A 20503-nucleotide genomic window follows, 5' to 3' on the forward strand; every position below is an offset into this window, starting at 1 on the left:
AAAAAATTTGCCTAGTCCCCAAGGGCATTGTGATAAGTAAGGGCAAAAACAGATAATGACGCAGCATGGTCAGGGCCACAGAGTAGTGTGTTTTTCCACTAGTCTACCTTAAGCAAGATTTTTTGCTTCACGGTGGTGAATCCTGTTCACACTGGTCAATCTGGAGCAGATTTGCGTTTTCCACTAGTCATTTCGGATCACATTGCTCTGTCCCTGTTCACTCTCACTTGTTCTGCTGCTGTGATCTTGATTGGGGTGGAAATAGGTCAAGAAGCATGTAAAAGCATTATGCAAATTGTCTTCATGTGAATTCGGTATGCAAAAATGTACACAATTGTACACAAATCAGTCTTCATCTAAAATTGGCACGCAAAAATGTAGACTGAAAGCCATGCACTGTTTCCAGAACCGGTTTGTGTGAAATGTACGCAACTTCTAATATGATCTCTCATGAAGCATTTTTGCTCTTCACTGGCAGATTCAAACTGATAGAATCTGAGCGCTTGCTTTAGGATTTCAGCTGCTACTCCAGTTTCACTAGTGGAAAATACCATGAGAGACAGGAGTGCCAGCTTACCAGATAAAGCAGTCTAACTCGTTTCCTGCTAATTCAAGCTTCGTGGAGCAACATACAGGTGGTATTGAAACTTGTTACTAACTCTAGCAACAGTAACACTGTGTGGCGCCCATACCTTCTTGCAATGCTGACAATAATGCCATCTCTCAATGTATTAATGGGCCGATAGTGCCTTCTTCCAGTTGCATATAACTAGCTGAGGCATTTCAGTAACGTGCATTTCACGCAATCACTGCCAGGTTTTGTCATGTAGGCATAACCAAACTAGTTGATGGGCACTGTTTGCCCTCGTGTGCAAGTAATTTTTCTCTGCCATGTCAGTAAAACAGTAGGTTTGTTTAATGCTAACAGCTAGCAGAGAAAGTAAGTCGAGTAATAGTAATCAATGAAAAAAAACGTCACTGTAGAGAGCTGGGTACAGTGCATCGCCAGGCATTAGTTGGCCGTGCCAAATACATAGTACAATATTTTAGGCAAGTTGGTGCTCTTGTCTATTTTCCTCTGCGGTAAGTGCATAGTGCATTTCTCGCTGTTGTAAAAGCCTTTTCTTTTTAACCATGAATTACCAAGTAGCACAGGGCAGAATACAGATTGACACTACATAACTTCAACTGTGCTTGTTCTTTATTGTGTGGTTTTGTCTTGTTTGATTTGCTGTTTCTGTTGTGTGGTCTTGTGTTCTCTGATTTGCTGTTCTTTGTAAACTAGCTCATGCTTTGATGTTAGTTTGCATGAAAGCCTCAGAATACTGTTGCTCATTGGCATGGCCATCAATGTGTTTAAAGTATGGCTTTTTGTTATGCGATATGGAGATAAGGTTCATAAATTTGCAGATCCATTGAGGAAACAGCTTTCATATCTGGAACTGCTGTTCACATGGGCCTCCGCCTGCGTGTGTGCGTGTGTGTACGCGCGCATGTGCATGCTTGTAAATGTACTCAAGATTTGTACACCAAAGGCTGCACTGTCTGAGGGCCATTGCAGATCAAATTTTTTATAGGAGACCAGGTGCCCGTAACTTGTTCACAGTTTTATTGAAGCTTGAAGACTTGTAGATTTTTGTAACATACTATGGCAGAGTCAAGTAAGTGCTATTGATGAAGAAATTATAATTAGCGTCACATAATTTTCTTGCTTATGTACATGCTTTTTTAACTGATTACTAATAGGTACTGGAAAATTCTTTTTTTTTTATAACTGCTGTCTCTTCTCCACAAGGCAGTTCATATCCTTCAAGCCATCCACTTTTTCTCTGTGCAGCCTGGAGGATTTGTATGAGAGAATTGCCCTGGAAACAAAAGCCAACAAAATAACGCCTCTGGTGATCAATCCTGGTTTGGTGTTGCTCACTTCCCTAAGGCTATACTTTCAACCATTCAACAATGTGGAGCCTGTAAGAGATTTACTATCTTAATCTTATTGTTATTATATTTCACATTGCCATTGCTTTTCTCTCACTTTGTTGAAATTCTCATGTGAACAACTTGTGGGCATTGCATGTTGTCCAGACTTGTTTGCAGGGGCTGAAGGTGTATCACATTGTTCAGGCACTTCTTTGAGTTTCTTAGTTTCTTACCATTACCTACCATTTAGAGTAGTCAACCAGGCTCATTCCTGGTGAACCTCCCTGCCTTTCACTCATAATTTTCTCTCTCTCCTTTACCATTATGTATGACATTAGAGCACGAAGTTTGCCTCATAAAACTGAACAATATGCCATGTTCTACAATAAGCTTCCTGTAGTCAATTCCAAGATGAGTGTGCTTTGCCTAGTCTCCATATCTATCCATACTAAAGAAGAAAAAAAAAAAAAAATATTCCAGAGACCTCTGTCATTATTCAGTGACTGACATCTGCAAGAGCAAAGAGCCATCTTGGCAAGCTTAGCATCTCTGCTGATGTATCTTTGAGCAGTTTTGCGACTCTTTTTCATAGGGCCATATGATAGGCAACCACTTTCTCTTCTCTCATATTTGCCCTACATTGATGGTCACCTTCAGCACTCTTTCTCTTCTGCTCCTCAGCTTTTTTCTCTATCCACAGTGACATGAGTTTGATCCCTGGTGGTGGTGGTTTGGTGACCTTTTGTTTTTATTATCCTGTCTGGCCGTGACTTCATCTCTATGTGACCGCCGTGACAGTAGTCTGTAGCAACTAGTTGGCTGATGCCCCTTTTGGCTTACCACCACCAATGGCCATCGACTGGCTTTTTGGCTTTGCACCACCCCGTTTCTATTCCCAAGATGGCTTTTTGACATTGAAGTTTTGTTTGTTTCACAGATACGAACACAAAGAGCCAGCATGTTCCAGCCATAAGCAACAAACATACCATGATCAAACATGCACTGCCAGGAGGGGCCATATGCAAATGTGAATTATAAGAGTCTACCCAAACTTGCTGCACAAATGCATACATGCATTTAGTAGTTGGAGCCATTACTGCAGGTAGCAGAGTTGACAAACATAACTGTTGTGACAGGTGTAGGTATTTAACATCTAGCATGCTGCACAAACATGTTCTTTTGTTGGCAGTGTGTATCAGCAGATCTCCATTACAAAAGCAGTGCACGTTTTCACCTGCTCTAGCATGTTGCACAAGTGTGCACCTGCAAGGTTGGTTGGTTGAAATGGTGACACACAAAACACAAATATATGTGGATGTGCCAGGATGGGTGAAATGTGCAATGGTCATGGGCTGGTGCATGTATACAAATTCCTTCTTGGATGTGTTATCTGCTGCGTTTTTAGGTTGTAACTAACTGATGTATAGAAAAAAAGAAAAAAACTTGACTGAGCAAAATTGTCTACATATGTTGTGTTTGTCCAAATGGCTGTTGCTAAGAAGCTGTGTGCATGTTGGGCTCAAAGTACGCGAATACATAGGCGCTGACTACGGGTGGGGGATCCAGGGTCTGAGCCCCCTCCAAAGTTTTTCGGCGGGGACAGAGCCCCCCCCCCCCCCCCCCCCCCCCCCCCGGCTACTAGTCAAAATCAGAGTAAGCCATACACAACAGCGTTTATACTCTGGCTCATATTAAAAAAAGGGGGCTGCAATTTTGCCAGAAGGGCGAAGCAATATTATTGATAGCGAAGTATAAGAGAATTGCTCAGAGGAAGATTATTACTGTATAAATTCATGTAAAGGCTGTACCCATGTAAGGGCTGTACCCAGGTAAGGGTTGCACCTCAACTTGATTGCAAATATTAAAAAAATCCAACCAAGACGCAATCGCACAGTGTGCTGATTCTGATCGTGCTCAACAGCAAATTTTCGCACACAGCGTAGTTTTGTGTGTAACTACTAGATAGCAAGAGGAGGCAATCACGGCGGTTTACGGCAGATTTCGTACTCATAGTTGGTGAAATTAGATCAAATGGCCCAGTCCCATGTGAGGCTTGTAAAAATTGTGACAAAAAAGTGCGGCCCTTACACGAGTCTATACATGAGTCATATAGGCTATATAAACTGTAGTAAACCTTCATTACTAATTAAAATAACAAGCATAGTGTGCTGCACGGACAATGCAAACCTGTAAATATCTCACTGGATGACCATGAACACTCGCTGTCACAATGATGCCATTATGAAGAATGCCGGCAGCAGGGGTGAACAATTCTTACAGTGGTGCGATTCGCCGCAACTCTGAAAATCTGATTCATCCTCATCATCTGCCTATTTTTATGTCCACTACAGGACGGCCTCTTTCAGTGATCTCCAATTTCCCCTGTCTCTTAACTTAGATACGCAGTCTCCAACACTAGGGGCACGAAAAGACAGCCCGGGAAGGTAGACAGCACACATGAAGTTTGCAGCTGTCCCTGCTTGCGCTTTATCATTGCAGCCACCAATGATTACTAGTAGTTAGGTACAGCACTCTGGCCATGTAAGCGTCCGCTACGCACAGTCATTCACAGCTACAGTAGGGCTAGAGTAGAAGACGCATGCTCTCCTTCCCAAGCACATGTTTGATCACATGACCTACAAGTAACCTGAATATTGAGCGCATGGGACGATAATGCCCATCAAGCCGCTGTCCTTTTTGGCTCACTGTTACGTGCTTTCTCTCGCACCCGCAGTGTATGGGTCGCTCATTCATATGGCTTTTCGACTTTATGTGGAACATCACGACGACGACGACAGCGAAAATTTATCTTGAGTGTTGATATAATTGCTATTGCAATAAAACTATAGAAATAGAAAACATGCGCTGAGCTCGCTTCTACCGCGGCTATGGACATTGCATTGTGCACCAGCTACAAACACAGCATGAGAACCAATGGCAAAGCCAACATTGAGCAAGTCACTTATTGGTACTTCACCAGAACCCATCTGAAGCCGAGAAGGAAGCGTATTTTCCACTGTATAAGCCCGAGCGGAAACATAACACTAGGCGCGTAGGGAGAGTGTACAAGGCATTGCATGGCTTTTTTCATTGATGTGTATTCGTGTAACTTAATACACAAAAAACACCCATATCTCCCTAACATGTTTAACTGAATCCGCTTGTCGCATGGCTCATCCGAGAGGCACCAGTCTTTTGGTGGCACAAGGGGACTCAGGATATATAAATATATGTGTATACAGTAAAAGCTTGGTAATTCGAATTCCGCAGGGATGCTACAAAAATTTGAATTATACAAACTTCGAACTAATGAAATCTGGAGAAAAAAATCACTCGGTTAAGGCGCATATATAGTCCGACGTGGCGTGAGCATGCGCACACACTCGCTACTATGTCATGTTGGCGGGAACAACAACATCTATACTTCGAAGCACTGGCGCAGCCAACATAACTGGACGCGGCCAACGCGGTCCGACGTGCCCGACATCAACATGGCTCTTGCTCCATCCGCGCATTCGTCGCGCCGACTGGCACGGAGAAAAAAAAAATTTCACAGTTTGGCCTGAAAGGCAAAGCATCGATTGCGATAGCGAATTGGTAGATAACTATACGAAGTAAGGATAGTAGTTTTATCGGCCGTATAAACTTGTAAACATTCGCTTACTAACTAAATTAACAAGTACGGTGTCACGCGCGCACAGGTAAACATGAACACATCTCGCTCGATGACCGTGGAAACTCGCTGAAAAACACGAGTGAGGAATCACGGCAGTAGCAGCGAGCGAATGAACCTTCGTACAGCTCTCACTTCAATGCGAACGAAACATAGAAAGCACATCGCATACGAAGGTACCGGCACTACACGCACTTTACAAACATCGCAGATTGCTTTGAAGATGAGGCCCATGCAAACGCACAGTTTGACCACGTCGCAGACCCCTTTCAAGCCATAGCACCTGCATAGCCGCGCACTAAGCAGCAGCCGCCGGAGAAGAATGTCCCCCCCTCCGCCTCACCCCTGGGCCTCACGCGCGACAGGAGGGGGTGTGCATCCACCCTGCCTTCCTCGCTCATGCACACGAGATTGAGCCGCGTTCGCCGGCTCACCCTTGCACGATTTCGCCCGCACATACAGCTTACAGCGCATGGCGACGATTTTATCGCCCTTGAGCTTTATGTGGAACCTCACGGGAGAGAAGCAACCTGCAACAGAGGTGTTGGCCGTGCCATGGCCAGGCACAAACGCGTCTCTCTCCAGTCAGGCCTAAACAAAGGGCCGCAGATGGAAAATGCAAAGCTGCCTGGCTTGCTCGGCGACACCAGCGTTGCCAACGTGCTCTATTGAACTATCACTCTCTCCATGCACGATGGCGCCGAGTTTGAATTATCGGTTGCAGTGCGGATTTCAGTGTGAATTAGCGGGATGTGTTACATATTGCTTTGAATACATTGCTAGACAGACCGCGGCGGCTACTTCGAATTATCCGAAATTTCGAATTAACAATTAGTGAATTAACGAGCTTTTACTGTAGATGGGTGAGGTTCAAAAACCTGCCCCCGCCCTTTCTCGGAAGAATGAAAGCTTTCTGCCTATGCGTGGATATATTATAAAAGTTGCTTTAATGCAAAAGCATTATATGGCTCATGGAGTGGAAAATCTGGCAGTTTGGCTAAGATTGCACAAAAAGTCACGTGGTCGCAGACACATCCTTGTGCCACTGCTTGCCGTTTGTCGCCGTCCTCTTCCACAGCTGGCTCTGATGCCGCTCATCATGCCAGCATTCCCATACCCCACTCATCGCGGTGTTGCCAGTTGGTGCAGTGATTTCGGTGTTTAAAATGTTGTTTACTTGCGTATATACTGTAGCATAAATTTGGTAATGTCTTTGTTATACAGTGAAACCTCGTTAAACCCCAGTTGGCCAGAGCTCGGAAAAAGGACGTACTAAATGGTAGTACTGCTTAACCAAAATAGCATAAGATCGTCCACTTACCTGTCAGAAATGGAACTCGGAGAGAGTGCGATCAAAGGGTAAAAAACCTGCAGTATCTGCTCACTTCGCGCGACCAAAGTGTTATTTTCTTTTGATGCCGCGGTGGCCTAACAGCGGTGACCGCGGCCTCAAACTTACAGAAGCTGTGAGCCAGATTTTCAGCCAGCCCCCTCTTCTCGGCAAACACTCGCATGGCAGATGCCTCGTTGGTGTTGCATATCCTCCGTGCAAGGGCACGGTAGCGCTGCATATGTCACGGGGTGTCTTTTACATTGCAGGGTGCTGTTCTCGTCACGACGATTGCATTCATAAGGCTGACGGTAATGTGCAGCTTCTGCCACTGTCGGGCCTGAATCGCCCATGCTGTCGCTTTCTGTGTCATCCTCATCACTGTCACTCAGCAAAACAGAGGCAACAATGGCAAAAAGTCGAACCTCGTAGCCGAGATCTCTTTGCAGTCGCAGCAGTGCTACCGAGGAACTGCTGCTTTGCATTCCAAATGCCAGACACCGTAGTCAACAGTAGATCCCTGTCGCGTGCCAGCACCGACTTCATGTCACTTTCAATAGCATGAACAATGTCTCATTTTTCTTCTATGCTGAGCACCCGGCGTCTTTTTTATCCGAGCTTCGGCATGACGCGAGTCCTTGTTTGCATGACGCCGCACCGCTCTCTGGCATGATGTTGATGTTGATGTGGCTTCAAGTGCAAAGGCACAGGGCACTTGGAGGCTGTTGTTCTGATCCGTGGTTCCGATCTCTGAGGCTTGTTGTTCTGCCGGGCCACCCGATGGAGACGGCGCACCGCCGTGTTTGTGCGACGAAAAGTGGAAACACTACATGTTAACCGACACGTATGCAATAAGCTGGTACTGTTTATGCGGATACAAAACACATTATGTTCAGTGGCCACAGAGTCGGGGATTTGACTTTACTACTTTTAAAACGAAACTACTGTTTAAGCAGGTACGGTTTAACGAGGTTTTACTGTATTTAGTTTCTGCTACTGAGTGAAATTGCGTGCTACTGAAGGCAGTTCACATTCGCTTGCCTTATAAATCCTCTATATACTTTTATGCCACAAGAAAGAAAAAAAAAATGGCATTGTAGCCTCATGTAACCTGGCTGTTACATGTCAGTCTATCCACTTTAGGCCTGGCAATGCTCTTTCTGTAATTAATGTGAGCAGCAGCCTGTAAGGGAGTCACCAGAACACCCTTTTTTTTATCTATTCAATTTTTTTCCCTTGTCACATAAACCTTAATGGTACCAGCTGTGACATTGGTCATATTTGGAGAGGAGTTACATTGCACGTTGAGGTGATTAAAGCATTGCATATTGGTTTACACATCTTGTTTCCAGTGGCCGCACATCAAGATCAACCTTCGGGAGGTGAAGAGAGTCATTAGGCGTAGATTCCTTTTGAGACATGTGGTGAGCATTTGCCCGTTATCTTTATTTTTTGAGTGTCATTACAAGAACCCTTGACAGTAGACATTACTGCATGGTGCAGACTTGAAATCAAATTGCTATTATTAAAGCCTACTTCATGCAGAGGCATAATACTTGAGGTTGTCAAATTTATAGCTTCATGCTACAGTTAGGTGGATGACAATTTTCCCTTTCACACTTGAGGCCGTGAAAAATATGAGTTAGAAAATAGCATGTTTGAGTTGTCTTACAGCAACTTGAAATTTTTTAAAATGCAAGCCTTTACTGCGAATCTTCTTTTTAAAGAGAAAAATGATTCCATGTGTATTAGTAAATTACCTTTTCTACAATACCAAAAACACCATTCTCACTGCGAGAAGAGACTTGGTAAGCCAGAAAAGATGCAAAACGAAAAGGCGGGTGGTGACACCCCTTAAAGTTCCCCTGCCAGCTTGCCATGATGTCACGGATTTTGACAATGTCTGCTGGGGCTTAAGTTAATTGTTTATTGGTAGAAATGGACTACATTGTGTGTTCTAGAGGAGCCAGCGATTGAACATGGCAAGTTTCGAGAACTTTTACTTCGCCAACGCGGCCTAAATACGAAAAAAATATACTTTGAAATTCGTGATGTCACACTAATTTACCAGCACTAGGGTTCCGGCACAATATTTAAGAAATTTTTTAGTTTAAGTTTAACCTTCATTCTCTCATCTAATATTCAACTTATGGCACAATTAACAATTCAGTTTCCATAGAATATACTTTATTAGTGTAAGCTCACTTAAGTGTTTCTCTTTAGTGTCCTGTTAATGATTATACTGTTCCCACTGTTTTACTTTGCACATTTCCAAGCCTTTTACCTGCTCTTTCTGTTGCCAAGCTGACTTTTATTGGTGCACAAACAATACACTATTGTCCTCGTTAGGCACTCGTTTTAATGAAAGTTTACTTTTGTTGGCATGTAGGAGGTGCATTATTAGTTAGGTACTTAAAAGGCCCCTCACCAGGCCCCATAGAAAATTTTGGTTATATGCTGGAAGTTGTTACGTGTCCTCTAGGGAGCGTTCTGCCACAAAAATGTTTCAAGTCTGCTCATTAATAGTCGAGATAGAAATATTTCAGTGCCGCGAACCCATGATTTCAGCAGGTGGGCTCCACTGTATAGCGAGACTCCCTCTCCACTCGGCTCATCTAGCCTTCGCAAGTGAAATTCGTTCCCTGTGTTTTCCCATGCTGGACCTTGAGGATCGCGTGACGCATACGTCACGGGCCCTGCCTTCACTTTTCTTTTCTCCTCGCTTTTCTTTTTTTCGGCATTGCGCACTTCTGCTGGCAGCGTTTCGCTCAAACTGTTATTGTTTCGCGCAGCGCACATGGACACATGACTAGCGGTATAATTCAGTGCTACATGAATACTGAGGCAGAACAAGCAGATTGCAGAGCAGGATCACGTGCTGGAACACGGTAGAAAATGGCATAGTTTCGGTACCTGTGCACGTGACTGCACGACTGTGAGAACAAGCAGACGAAGCAGAAGTGCATCTCTCTTGCTTCGGTGCAAAGTAAAGCAAAAAACACACATACATTCTGTTTGTGGGTTTTATTATTTCTCAACTTCAATTCGTCAGTTCAAGCAACAGATCACTCAAATAACAGATGGTGCCTTGAATAACTCTCGAAGTCACGTTTCGCCACGAGTGACGTCACACTGCGGACTTGAGTACATAGGCGCAGGGATGCGAGTACGTCATCCTCTGGCTTGGGGTGCGGCGGCTGCGAGGAGAAGGAAAAAAAGCATTCCGTTTGAAATTTCAGATCTTTCCGCGGCGCGTAGCAATGTAATACTTTGCAGACACGATCGTTATCATGCAATGTATGCTCTGCGCTTGTCAGCTCAAAATGGCCAGACCTGGTGGGGGGCCCTTTAAAAGACACAATGAAATGTTAGGAAACTTGCTGATTGCTTCGATGCATGTTAGAATCTGTTCATCCCATTGCTCATAGCAGCTTCAAAGTGTTGTGGTTGTTAAATGTAACAACTATGAGTAAACTTTCTCATATGGTTGTTTCTACGCAGAATTTGAATCCTTTTTGTTGTTGTTGTTCTTTTGTTTAGCTTCATGTCTAGCAATGAGACCACTTCCACCAGCCGCTTAATTTTTCTTCTTTTTCATCTGTGTTATGTCATTTCATTGCTGTTTTCTCACTCTGCTGTAAATATAAAATACACTGTCTCACACTAAAGTAAATTTAAGACACAAAAGAATGCGAGGCAAATATTTATTCTATACTTTTATACAAGTTACTACAAGGTATAGGCTTATGACAGTTGAATGGTTTTCAGATTTTTAAGACATTAAGGTACTGTTTGCTGTACCAACCCCTACAAAAAATATGTTCAGTAACTTCGCCACATATCAAAGAGCTTGTAAAACACAGCCTTAAAGCATTTCATAGCAGGGCTGGGCAAAGATATGTTGCAGCCTTGACGTCGAGGAAGTTGAGGAGAACAGCGGCTGGCTAGGAACAGGCCATTCATTGCCTAGGAAGCGAAGCGGGCACGTGGCTCAGATCATGAGTGGCTGGTGCGAGGTGGCCGGGAGATTCATCCGCCGAGGAATGACCGTTAGCTAGGGCCCTCTGCTCAGTACAAATGTACTCCTGTTTATTGTGGATCATCGTCATCACTGATTTTGCATGCCATAGATACTTTGAAATTATATCATAATAGTTAAATACAGGTACAAGATACGCAGGCAACAACTATTTAAGATGCAAATACAAGATGATAATATATATATATATATATATATATATGCCATTAAAGAAAATGGAGAGTTCAAAAGGAACCAAACTACACTGTCCTGCAACCCATGTTGTTAAGCTGTCCAAGAAGACGCACTCTACTCGTCGCATGAGAGTGGGACCCTGGCCGGTACAGGCGGCTTATCACATTACTCCAAAGCAGCGAGCAGCTTCCCTCTGGCTGATGTGCGCTCTCGCGCGCTTTCTGGAGCCTGCACATTCTGTTGTGCTGTGCCAACCGGCAAACACCATGTTTGTACTGCTAGGAAATAGGCAGTTGTTTCTTTACGAAAATGTGTTCAATTGGCGACGATGAATTAGCAAACCTACAAGATGGACAACGGAAACTCGGGCCACATACAGGAGTTCTCCTATGGAGGAAACTAGAACACATGGTGCGACTGGCTTGAATTTTTCTTCGAGGCTCACGACATCACTTGCTCCAAAAAGAAGCGCGCCCTTCTGCTTATGTCCTGTGGCTAGTCCATACTTGACATCGTACAAGTCCTGCTTGCACCACAGCTACCTTTGGAGGTCGAGTTTGAGGCTGTACTGCAATGCCTCAACAAACACTTTCACCCAAAGTGCAACGAGCTGCTGAGTTGCTTCCATTTCCATCAAAGAAGCCAGGCACCAAGAGAATCGATGGCTGAATATGTTGCAGCGCTACGCAACATCGCACATGACTGCAACTTCTGAACAAGCCTGACATGGACGCTGCCAGCTTCTACGTCATCAGCAGCAGCCGGCACGGCCACAGCCCTCAACATGGCCATGTCAGCGATACCAGCTAGAGCTGGTGGGAGGTGCTCTACGCTGCCTCTGGACTTCATACTCCGAGATTGCTTCATATGTGGAATACGAGACAGTCACCTCGAACAACGCCTGCTGACTGAATGTGACATCACCTTCGATCGTGCTTTCACCCTCGCCTTGTCAGCAATATCAGCGGCACAACAATAGATGCAGCTTCACGCTGGCAAGCGAGAAGGCACAGTACAAAGCACCGGAATTGCAACTTCATGCAAGCCGAATGTGAGCAACAAGCATTGTTGCCGTTGCACCGGAATGCATTCACCAGATGATTTCAAGGAAAAATCATCGAAGTACGCATATTGCTCCAAAAAAGGCCACATCGCCATACCTTGCTTCCACAGGAAAAAGGAATTGAGCTCCACAGAAATGCAACAGCAAACACATGCATCCATAGCACTTCAGCGACACGAGAATCACAAATTGTTTCCCAGACCGACTCAGTGGGAGATCTCTTCACCATGAACACTGTGAATTTGGGATCGTCAACACCAATCACAATCGAACTGACTGTGAACGGGCAGCCACTGCTGATGGAGATAGACTCCGGAGCATCTCATTCAGTGAGCAACGTTGAGACTTTTCCACAGCTCTGGCCTGCACCATCTGCACAGCTGCAGCATACAGATCTTACTCTGCACGTATGGTCGGAATCAAAAACGAAGCTGTTGGGACATTGTCCAGTAAAAGTACAGTTGAATCGCAAAATTGCACAGCTGTACCTGCATGTCATACAGGGCAAAGGAGCTAGCCTCCTCGGACGAGACTGGTTCCAGGCTGTGGGCATCTGAATCCCTAGCATCAATGGCTTTACCCCATCAAAACTGGATGGAATTTTGGCACGTGACGATGATGTGTTTGACATACAGTAGGGCAGACATATCGGTGAGCCATTGCGCATTCACTTGCAACGTGAAGCAATGTCAGGGTTTTTAAAATATCAAGTGCCTCTAGCTCTTCACATTGCCATGCACGGGGAGCTCGACCCACCTGTTAAGGCGCAGGAAATACTAGAACCCGGGAAATCTTCAGCGGCTACTCACAAAACGCTGGCCGAACTCATGTTTGGCAGGAAAAAGACAATGCCACTTATCCTCATGACTCCATCAGTGACATGCCATGAGGAGGAACCCACAAATGGTCACCTCATGCAGCTTCATCGGGGACAACCAGTCTACGTACGAAACTTCCGTGCAACTCCTGCGTTACGATAGTCGGGATCCAAGCAGAAAAGCAGAGTGCATTCGTTCCTGTTGAAGGCGTCTGACGAACAGCTACACAGGCATCACCGGTCATATCTGGCAGCGCACATGCATTGCAGATCAACATCACGGAGGAACAGTGAATCCCATGTGGAGATTTCCAAGCCCGAACAGTGAACCACATGCGCGCACAGCGCAGCCGGTGCCACAGACTTTGGAGGGGAGGGAGGCACAAGACCCACCAAGAGATGCACCGAGCCTTCGTGCAGAGGCAACTGGAACAGCAGGTGACACTGTGGCATCACAACCACACACAGCTCACAGTGGTTGCCAAATCAAGCCACCGGACCATTACGGACACCCAGTTTTCACCTAGAAGGGGAGAAGTGATATACAGTTAAACCTCGATATAACGAACTTCAAATAGTGACATTCTTTATATAACGAAGTATTTAACTTTTCATAACCTTTTGTCCATAGAACACCATACATTTAGAACCTCAGTATCACGAAGTGTGTTTGTACGCGATTTCAGTATAACGAAATTTCACTGCCGTCGTAAAGACAGTAAATGTTTGAAACTTTCGCGAATGCAAATGGGCAAATGATTGAATTACAAGTGGCTGCTTGCAAACGCACCTCTCAAATCGCACGCCGACCGTTCGACAAGAGCAACCACCGAAGTGGAGCCACATCATGTTCTCTATGAAGTCAAAGCATGATAAGATCCTATCTCGCCCTGCACACTGTGTGCTTTCGGTGCGAGGGGAAGTGTGTGAGGGTGAGACAAGAAAGATTGTGGCTTCACGAGTGCCGCCTTCCCACACGAGCAAAGGGAAAGAGGGGGAGAGGAGCAGGCTCGTGGTAACGTGATCAAGCGTGGCGGTAGGGGGGGGTAGGGGGTAAGTGCGCATGGCTGTAAGCGCAGTTCAGCGCAGATGCAGCCACGCACCCTGCTTTAGACGTAATCTACCGCATGTGCAAAGAGTGGGCCTGCCAAGATGGCGTGGCATCGTGTAAGCGGTCTTCCTGCGCGTTTAGTATTGGAGGTTCCGTAATCTCAAGTTTTGGAGACCTGTTGGAGCGAGAGACAGACGAAGCGTTCGCTCCCTGTTGTCGGCGCTTTTCATGATGTCGTCCCAGTGTGGGTGACGCTATCAGTCGTTGGGGTGGCAGGCCCGCGAAAGCGTGGCCGGCTTCACATCATTCGCACCCCCGATATGAAGATATCGTCAACGTGGCATGAAACCGTATCATTCATCGCCGACTCCCACATTCATGAAAATGAATTGCTTTCTCATTCAAATTTGCTTTTTTCGATTGCCCGATAATTTGGAAAATTCTGCAGCCCCTTTCTGTGTAAGAAAAATCGATCGGCGACTGTACTTATTTGCATTAAAAGTTGAACTTCAATACAACGAAATTCCGATATAACAAAGGAAATTGCCGATTTTACCAACTTCATTATATCGAGGTTTAACTATATATAAATATGCCATTAAAGAAAATGGAGAGTTCAAAAGGAACCAAACAACACCGTCCTGCAACTGACGTCGTTAAGCTGTCCAAAAAGATGCACTACCAAATTGACGCCTCCTCGTTGCGCAGTAGTGGGACCCTGGCAGGCACACGCGGCGTATCGCATTGCTTCAAAGCAGGGAGTGGCTTCCTCCTGGCCGTTGCGCGCCGTTGCGCGCCGTTGCGCGCTTTCTGGAGCCTGCAGCTTCTTCGTGTGGTGCTGACCAGCAAACGCCACGTTTACACTGCTAGGAAATAAACAGTGGGTTCTTTACAAAGATGTGTTAATATTAGTACATTGATTGTATTCAATATTATACTTGCCATTTATATCCTCAGATACCTTGATACATTACTTAATTCATCATTATAGTTCCATTGTGAGTGCCATGTCATGTTTACAATAGTTGACTAGCACATTTTTAAACTCCTGCCAACAAAGTTTGTTCTGTCTGAATTTCCTCTCTGAATATGTTAGACTTTTTCAACGTTCAAATGAAGTACATTATCGCTATTCCGCAAAAGCGTTATGAGGCTGGCAAGGCTTGCATCAAATGAACACAGGTACGCTGTGCAATTCACGGTTTTCCATGCCACCTTTATGTCAGTATTAGGCATTGTTCTGCGGGGCAATCGTAATGCATTCTATTGAAATTCAACCTTTTATACAAGTAAGTACAGTTGCCTATCGATTTTTCTTACATGGAAACTTACACTGAAAGGGGCCACAGACTTATCTGAACTATCGGGCAATCGAAAAAGGCAAATTTGAATGAGAAAGCAATTCATTTCAATAAATTTAGGAGTCGGTGAAGAATGATACGGTTTCATGCCACTTACGTCAACGATATCTTCTCGGCGGCACGAAATAAGTGAAGCCAGCCACACTTTCGCATGCACTATGCCCCCGCAGTTGATAGTGTTGCCCGCACTGGGACGATGCTATCAGGAAAAACACCGGCAGCGGGGAGCGAATGCTACGTTTGCCTCTCACTCTGATGGGTCACCAAAACTCGAGATTGCACAACTTAAATATTAAACACGCGGTAAGACAGCTTGCATGGTACCATGTCATCTCAGCACATCCACTCTTTGCACATGCGGCAGATTAGCTCCAAAGCAGGGTGCACGGCTGTGTAGGCGCCCAGCTACACTTACTGCCATGTGCAGCCATGGCTAGAGACGACTCCAGCCGTGGCACCAACGAATGGGGGTTTATTCCCTGCTATGTACAAAATGCGAGTACAATACAGGAATACGGCACTGGGGTGGCAGTCGCAGACTACGGGTGAAAGCTCCCGGGAAGTCTGCTCCACCACGCTGGCTCTTCCGAGCAGGTTCGCCACACAAAAGGGGGCCGCCTTGCTCAGAGGGGCGCGGGACCAAGGGGGTCCGCACGTCCGACAGCCATGAGCACCGAAAGTCAATCTCTCCGGGCGAAAGCGCCCGCGCACCTCCGATGCTGAAGGAGAGAGAAACCGAAGAGAGGGCGAGAGGGGCCCGCTCCTCAGGCACCGTTCTTACGCGCGGCGCACGGCGTAACGTGAGCCGCGCGCGCAAGCAGCAGGCTCCGCGTCGCGCCGGCGCCAGCGGCCGCGGGGAATGTACACTATCCAAAATAAGGCTTGGAACTGCGTGTCCCCAGCGATCGCGCGGCCGAATGGCCCAAGTCGCGCGTGAACAGGAGACAGGGGTCCCAAAAGGGGTCCCCATAGCGTGTACATAGACATAGCAATACTTATGAACAATTCATGAGCTTTTCCACATGAGAGTAGTCGGGCCTGGATGACAACGACATAAGTTGGCACCAATGTGCACTTAAGTTCCAGTAAAGGTTTTTGCTCTGCTGATAAAGGTCTCGCAATAACAGGCATTTGGCTTTCACATTGAGCCAGTGAGACAAAGAAATGGCAGATCATGTAGTAGCAGATGATATTCCAACTAAGACAGCATGCCGACTATCATTACTAGTGTTATGCAAATATTCAAATTTTCGAATAGTAGTTTCAAATATTATGCTATTTGATATTCACTTCAAGAGCAGTAGTAATATTCATACTTCTCTAAGTTTTGGCAAACTCACAATCGCAAATTTCTTTACCGTCTAATAATAAATAAGGCTCAATTTTTAAAATAAGAATAAATACACATTCTGCAAAACTGCGTAAATATTATTGTGGGAGCTTTCAAATATATTAAGTGTAGTCATTTCATCAAATTTGTTTAACAACGGGTGAGAGAAACCGAGCAACAAGCTCCAGATATGCTGGTAGAGTGTACTAGAATACTTCTGAGTGGCGCAACCAGCTGCCGGTGAGAGGGCCTTTCGTGTAGAACAGAAACGGCAGTGCTGTAGTCGACCACTTTTGAAAGTGTCGCCCGGCCTCGCAGGCGACTGCTTGCCGGTGCGCTTGCAGAAACGGAGAGTTTCCACAAAAAGAACCTAAGAATGGATGTTTCATTGCAAATGAACTGCGTGACTGTCCCGGCTACCACTAATCTGCCCTGAGCGAGTGCCTAGCAGTCTCAGAAAGATGCTTTTATGACGCGCAAAAGGTTTGTAACATGACTGGCTGTGGTGAAGCGCAATATATAGCATTATCCTAGAAAACTGTATTATTAAGCTCGTGCTTGCAAGTTGGATCAAACGTCACTATTGGAGCAATCAATGCTAGTCATTCATTTTATTGCCTGTTTATTATCCAGTTTTCTGTACAAAACGCATTGTAATGAGCTCAGCGGAACATGTGAGCAGTATTGCAATGACTGCATAATAATTTGTAATTTAGATGCAGTTCTGCTAAAGGCTATTAGCGGATATTGTCTGTTATTAGAATCCTTATTTGAACTGTAAGAAGCTTACACTTACCTCCTACCTAAGTGCATGCGAAAAGAAAGATCAATTTACTCGGCGTCCACTGCACCGTTTTGGACGGGGTTTGTGCATCTTGAAGGAAAACTTTCAAATGATGAAACTGTAGGAAGGATAATTTTTATTGATCCTGCCAATCTTTTTCATACAAATATTGTGGAACTAAACAAAGACAAGCATCAAATTTAACTCAGTACAAAAAAAAAAAATGTCACAAACTTTTATATTGCAATGATCTACTGGGACATCTACAGCACGCGAAATTGGATGCGCTATACGCTGCTCTGAAATACACCCATAATTTCTATGAGGGCATTTTGAAAAATCTTTGTAAACATTGTAAATATTTCTTCTAAGCTGTTATATATACAGTTGAAACTCACAATAACGAAATCAGCGGGGAATGCAAAAAAGATTAGCTTTTGCGAGATTTTCGTTGTTGCGAAATGAGACAGCACAGGTAGGTAAAGCGCCATAGAACACAGCCTTAATGTCAAAATTAAGTTGGCCTACTTTGCCAAGCTTGCTCGAGGATATTGTCACATAGTAGCGACGGTATCATTGTAAACGTGGCTACAATCGTTGCCGCTCGTGATTTGTTGCGTGCCCACGGGTGCAAATGAGAAGAATCGAAAGGCGCCTTTTTTGTTGTTGTTGACCACGACCATTATAAAGCCTACACATAATAAAGGCAAGTTTGGTTGCAGCTTTTTTTAGTCATGGAAATGCGGAAAGTAATGAAATGAGGCATCTACTTAAGAATGTTTTGTGCGTGCAGACCGCTTGGTTTGTCTTGAAGAGTCGTTCGCGTAGCATTCCACAGATGGTAAGCGCGATCATTATTAGCTAGATTTGACACACGACATATCGGTGCGGCAAGTTCGGGGTGCGATCATTACACAGGAAATAAAAAAAAATCGAATTTTGACGACAAAATTCAGGGGTGCGATCATTACGCGAGTACGATTATTATGCGAGTAAATACGGTATATGTCACATTTGTCCACTCCAGAAACTCTAACAGATGCAGTTTACACAACTGCGATATCTGTTTCTAAAGCAGATTTACAGATTTATAAGCTTTGTTTTGTTTTTTTTCTTTGTCAGTTTCGTGGGTTTCTGTAGAGTACAGATTCCGCTGTACACAGTTGCTTTAATTCAACATTCCCTCTTAAATGCAACAAATTTCGCTGCCATTATCAGACACGAACTGATGCCATTTTATCAGCGGCTGCGGTTCCGGTGTTTTCTTGGTTACCTAGATATGAAGGCATATTCAGCAACATAGTAGGCACCACGTCAAGTCAGAGAGTTGGTTTCCCTCTTGGTACTCGAACGTCTGTTTCGTTAATTATGTGCACATAGTCTCTCAGGATAAAATGAGGCTCAATGTGAAGCTCACAAACAGTACTATCGGCGTCGAGGGGCTTATCAAGTCTGCACAGATTTCCCTCCCACACAAGTTGTCGCTCTTCATCTCTTGGAAATTTAAAAAGCAATACCTTGCAGCCTTGGTCCGTGTGAGCGTACCCAGTCTTGCACCCGGGTGCATAGCAGTGATTTAAACGCTGTTTTTTTTTTTTTCATTTGAGTCACAAATATGTGGCAGAGGTCACATGTGTGCACACACATGTCCATTACAGGTCAGAGCATGCCAACTTACTTCAAGAGTGTGCGATGCCAGCGCCATCGCTACTTTCTCCAAAACAGGGGACGCGAATGTACGAGGCGTGCTGGCTTCGGTCGTGCCACCTAGTAGTTCTAGTATGCTCTAACGCCAGTATACGCTGGCGCCATCTTTGCCGGTCTTGGCACCCTGGTTTCCACCGCTCTTTTCTAACCACTGCCAGATCCAGACACTAAGTTAGAAGAACAAGTTTTGGATAAAAATAAATGCTTAAGAATTTCTCATAACCTTCATAACTGCTCAGAAAAATTCATTTGTGAGAAAACTCATAAACATCGTTTCAAAACATTTTAACTGTAATGTTCCGAAAGAAAGCGATAGGATGAGTGAATCACTGAAACTGCGACATGTGAGAATAGTGGTGTTTGTATATGTACTGAACAGATGCAGTTTTAGTTCATTTCCTTTTTTTATCATTTCAATAAATGAGTCATACTCATACATACAGAAGCATTCCAATAAATAAGTCATACTTGAATTAATTGTGGTCGCATTCTCACAAGTTATTCCACTTAATAATTGCATGTATCCAATAATTACAACATAGTTACAAACATAGGAGAGCAGCACCGTGTATGCCTTTTTGAGTAATGAATCATTACTCATACTCATGATAATCTATAGCAGCGTGCAAAATGAGGAATGAACATAAAGGCATACAGTGTTGCTCTTCTATGTTTGTAACTTGTTTTATGCACTCTTATTTGATGATCATGAATATCGAGCTAGTCCAAATACGTGCTCTAGTGAAACCATGCTCAGCTTTTCAACAGAATTTTTCAATAGATAGGCTTAAAAACAGTGGATATCGCACCTATCGCCTGCGTTTGGGAATCGCCCTCGCTTTACTGTAGTACTTCCTTGCGCACATATAAGAAAAAACATTTAAAAATACTTTGGCAACTTTAAAACAACGATAAAGCACAGTGAGAATAAAGCCACGAGATGATGCAGTACATATTGCATTAACGGCCTTGCCAGTGGTTGAGGAAAAGGGGTTATATTCAAACCCAGATATATCGAACTAACATATAACGAATTATTGTATACAATAAACAGCAGTGAAATCCCTCTGAAAATTATTGTGTAAAATTTTATTTTATATATCGAATTTCCTATATATCAAACTTTCCTGCGATCCCCTTCAGGTTTGATATATCCGGGTTTGACTGTATACCCAAAGTCATAGATGGACAAACAGGCTGCTGGGTAGGCGTGGTAGACAAAGCCAGCTATGAGACTATATTAAGACACATGCC

General features: G+C 44.5%; 1 protein-coding gene across 4 annotated transcripts in view; it reads left to right on the top strand.

The window, feature by feature from the left end:
• LOC126547375 (protein FAN-like) overlaps window positions 1-20503 on the top strand; it is a 120165-nt gene that overhangs the window by 17891 nt on the left and 81771 nt on the right. For all 4 annotated transcript variants that reach the window (XM_055062659.2, XM_055062661.2, XM_055062660.2 and 1 more), the window contains 2 exons: window positions 1838-1970; window positions 8276-8347. In XM_055062659.2, the coding sequence (XP_054918634.2) occupies window positions 1838-1970; window positions 8276-8347 (205 nt within the window). The remainder of the gene's footprint in view (window positions 1-1837; window positions 1971-8275; window positions 8348-20503) is intronic.

The sequence above is a fragment of the Dermacentor andersoni genome, chromosome 1 (genome assembly GCF_023375885.2).
Source record: "Dermacentor andersoni chromosome 1, qqDerAnde1_hic_scaffold, whole genome shotgun sequence".
NCBI classification, from domain to species: Eukaryota; Metazoa; Arthropoda; class Arachnida; order Ixodida; family Ixodidae; genus Dermacentor; species Dermacentor andersoni.